At 33.3% G+C, this 2,591-nt stretch overlaps 1 protein-coding gene across 1 annotated transcript in view; it reads left to right on the top strand.

Annotated features, from left to right (window-relative positions):
- Positions 1–2,591, top strand: part of LOC108754381 — a 94,133-nt gene that overhangs the window by 84,582 nt on the left and 6,960 nt on the right. Inside the window, exons 17-20 of the mRNA XM_018496633.1 lie at positions 35–166; positions 275–380; positions 1,555–1,684; positions 1,864–1,970. Coding sequence (XP_018352135.1) covers positions 35–166; positions 275–380; positions 1,555–1,684; positions 1,864–1,970 — 475 coding nt within the window. The remainder of the gene's footprint in view (positions 1–34; positions 167–274; positions 381–1,554; positions 1,685–1,863; positions 1,971–2,591) is intronic.

Raw genomic sequence — 2,591 nt, 5'->3', positions numbered from 1 at the left:
CGTCATAATACACGACCCAATTGATTTTCCCGACATTGGTGCACACATAGTGTCCGTGCCGATTGGTCACTTTCTGGAGATATCCATTACCGGGAAGTTTGTCAGAGGTATGGAAAGTTTAAGGGCCATACCTCAGGAGAAACGTATGTGTTATTTCCATAATGAGGTAAAATTATGTATACTTTTCGGCTTGGATCAAGCGTTATTTAGCGCGTTAACTTCTGTAAACTCTCGCCTTTCATATTTCACGTAATTGTAATGAATATACCTGCAGGTACCAGGCAAGGTTCGTTACAGCTTTGAATCGTGCGTATCAGAGTGCGCAGCCAAGTACATACATCGTATATGCGGCTGCCTGCCATTTTACTATCCAGAGATGCGTGAGTGTACACAAAAAAAAATACAGAAAATTATTTAATAGAATGGATTTAATTCTTGGGGTAACATATAGGTGTTGTTTTATTCTTCAATTTCAATTTTATTAATTTTATAATTTCATTATACTTTAGATAAGAAACGCCATACCGGTCTAAACGTTAAGATGTTGAATTATTATATATAATATATTCATTTAAATGAATTAATTTCCAGAAATGATAATTACGTGTCGATATGGTTGTCGGACTTTCAACGCAATTAATCTGAAATATTAATAATCCCCCCAAATTTCCCAAATCTTAAAAAACTGTATTCTCGTGCGAGAACGGAATGCAACAGATCCGGGTTCGACTCCCGGCCGAGGCAATATTTTCCAATATTTTAAGATTTGGAAAATTTGGGGGGATTATTAATATTTCAGATTGATTGTGTTGAAAGTCTTGACAATCGGCACGCAATTATCATTTCTGAAATTAATTTATTTAAATGAATATATATAGTAGTTCAACATCCTAACATTCAGACCGGAGTGGCGCTTCGTATTTAAAGTAATGAATTTAACATAAATGGTCTTGTTTCCAATCATATTGTTTATAATTTCATATCTGGTAGAAGGAGACATTTTGGAAATGCGTTAATACGACAATCGATAATATATAAATAAACCTTCATCTGCAATCTGGATCTTTTTTTGGTACAAGTGAAATACTACTTTTTAATTTTTCCGAAATAAAGGAAAGTGAAATTTGGTTCCTCTCTCTCTCTCTCTCTCTCTCTCTCTCTCTCTCTTCCTCTTTTCTAAAATATTTTGTTAGCAGTGGCGTCTGTAACAGATATGTTGAAAAGTAACTCTGAATTTTTCTACACTTTTTTGAAAGTCTACAACAGAGAATAAAATTTAGACTAATCAAAAAGATTTTGAACGCAGATGGAAAGTTAATACATAATATAATAATAGAGAAGAATATAATTAACATGATAATTACATTATGTTATGATCTTCATGGCAGTTAAGGGAATGAGGACATGTTACTTGCCTGACACAGATTGCCTTTTGAGAATCCGAAGTAAGAAAGTGACTGGACACATATTAATTATATATATAATATAATCAGACATTTCGTATATCTGATTATATAGAATTGTAGGTATACAATGTTGTTTTTCAAAATTCAGAATTGATATCAAATTACGAGGAAATAGAACATTGCAGCAAAATCTGTCTGCCTGAGTGCTCAGATATGTTCTACACTCTCAATTCAGAAAATATTAAAATGCACGATGTGGGATTTGATTCTTATCTAATGTGAGTCGACATCATTGTCTTTAACGAAAAGAACGTTAGCTTTTTCTTCGAGATATGCAATTATTTATATTATTTTTACAAATTTTTAATAATAATAGTAACATTTTATTGAGATGTGAAAAGATTATATTCTTATATTTTTTTCTTATACTTTCTTTTCATACTTTTTATATTTTTAGGAACGACTTTGATAAAAATAATATGTCTTTCGTATATGTATTTTTCGGCGACTCCTCGTACATCGAGTATCGCAAGGAAAGTACCATAAGCTGGGATTCACTCATCGGTGGGTATAAATTCCAATATCTCGAATAGCTGGTGACAGAAAATTCGTTTGCCTTTGATCTCGCTTGAATTAATTTTCAACTAACTCAGTAGAATGTAACGAAATCGCGCGAATTATTACAGCATCCTTCGGAGGTATCTTCGGTCTCTGTCTCGGTGGTTCCGTGTTGAGCGTAATCGAGCTGATTTATCTCTTGACCAGACAGCTCTTTAGAAGACAGACTCGCAAATGGCAGGAACAAACACGTACGAAATTGCCGCCAGCGTCAGAAGTGTTTCTATCGATTCCCGCTAAAGAGAAAGTTCAACTACGAAAGCCGCGAAATTGTCAGGAATCGGTTGACAAGCGTGTTCTCGTCACATGGTGTCAACCAATCATTCACCAACATAAAATAACAAGTGTCGACAACATGAATCACATGAAACATGTCAAATTTTGAGTTACATTCTGCTTTAATTGAAATGACTTTTAACAAGTTATTAAAAAATTTTTTTGTGAATGAAGCCTTGCATATAATGGAAGAAATATTAGGAACAAGTATAAATACAGAGAAATAAATGATTAGGAGTAAGAATAGAAATTAAATGCAATGTCCAACAGATACAAATAAAATATAAGACG

This window comes from Trachymyrmex septentrionalis, unplaced genomic scaffold (genome assembly GCF_001594115.1).
Source record: "Trachymyrmex septentrionalis isolate Tsep2-gDNA-1 unplaced genomic scaffold, Tsep1.0 scaffold8, whole genome shotgun sequence".
Classification (NCBI taxonomy): Eukaryota; Metazoa; Arthropoda; class Insecta; order Hymenoptera; family Formicidae; genus Trachymyrmex; species Trachymyrmex septentrionalis.
This window is presented reverse-complemented; position numbering and strand designations above follow the sequence as displayed.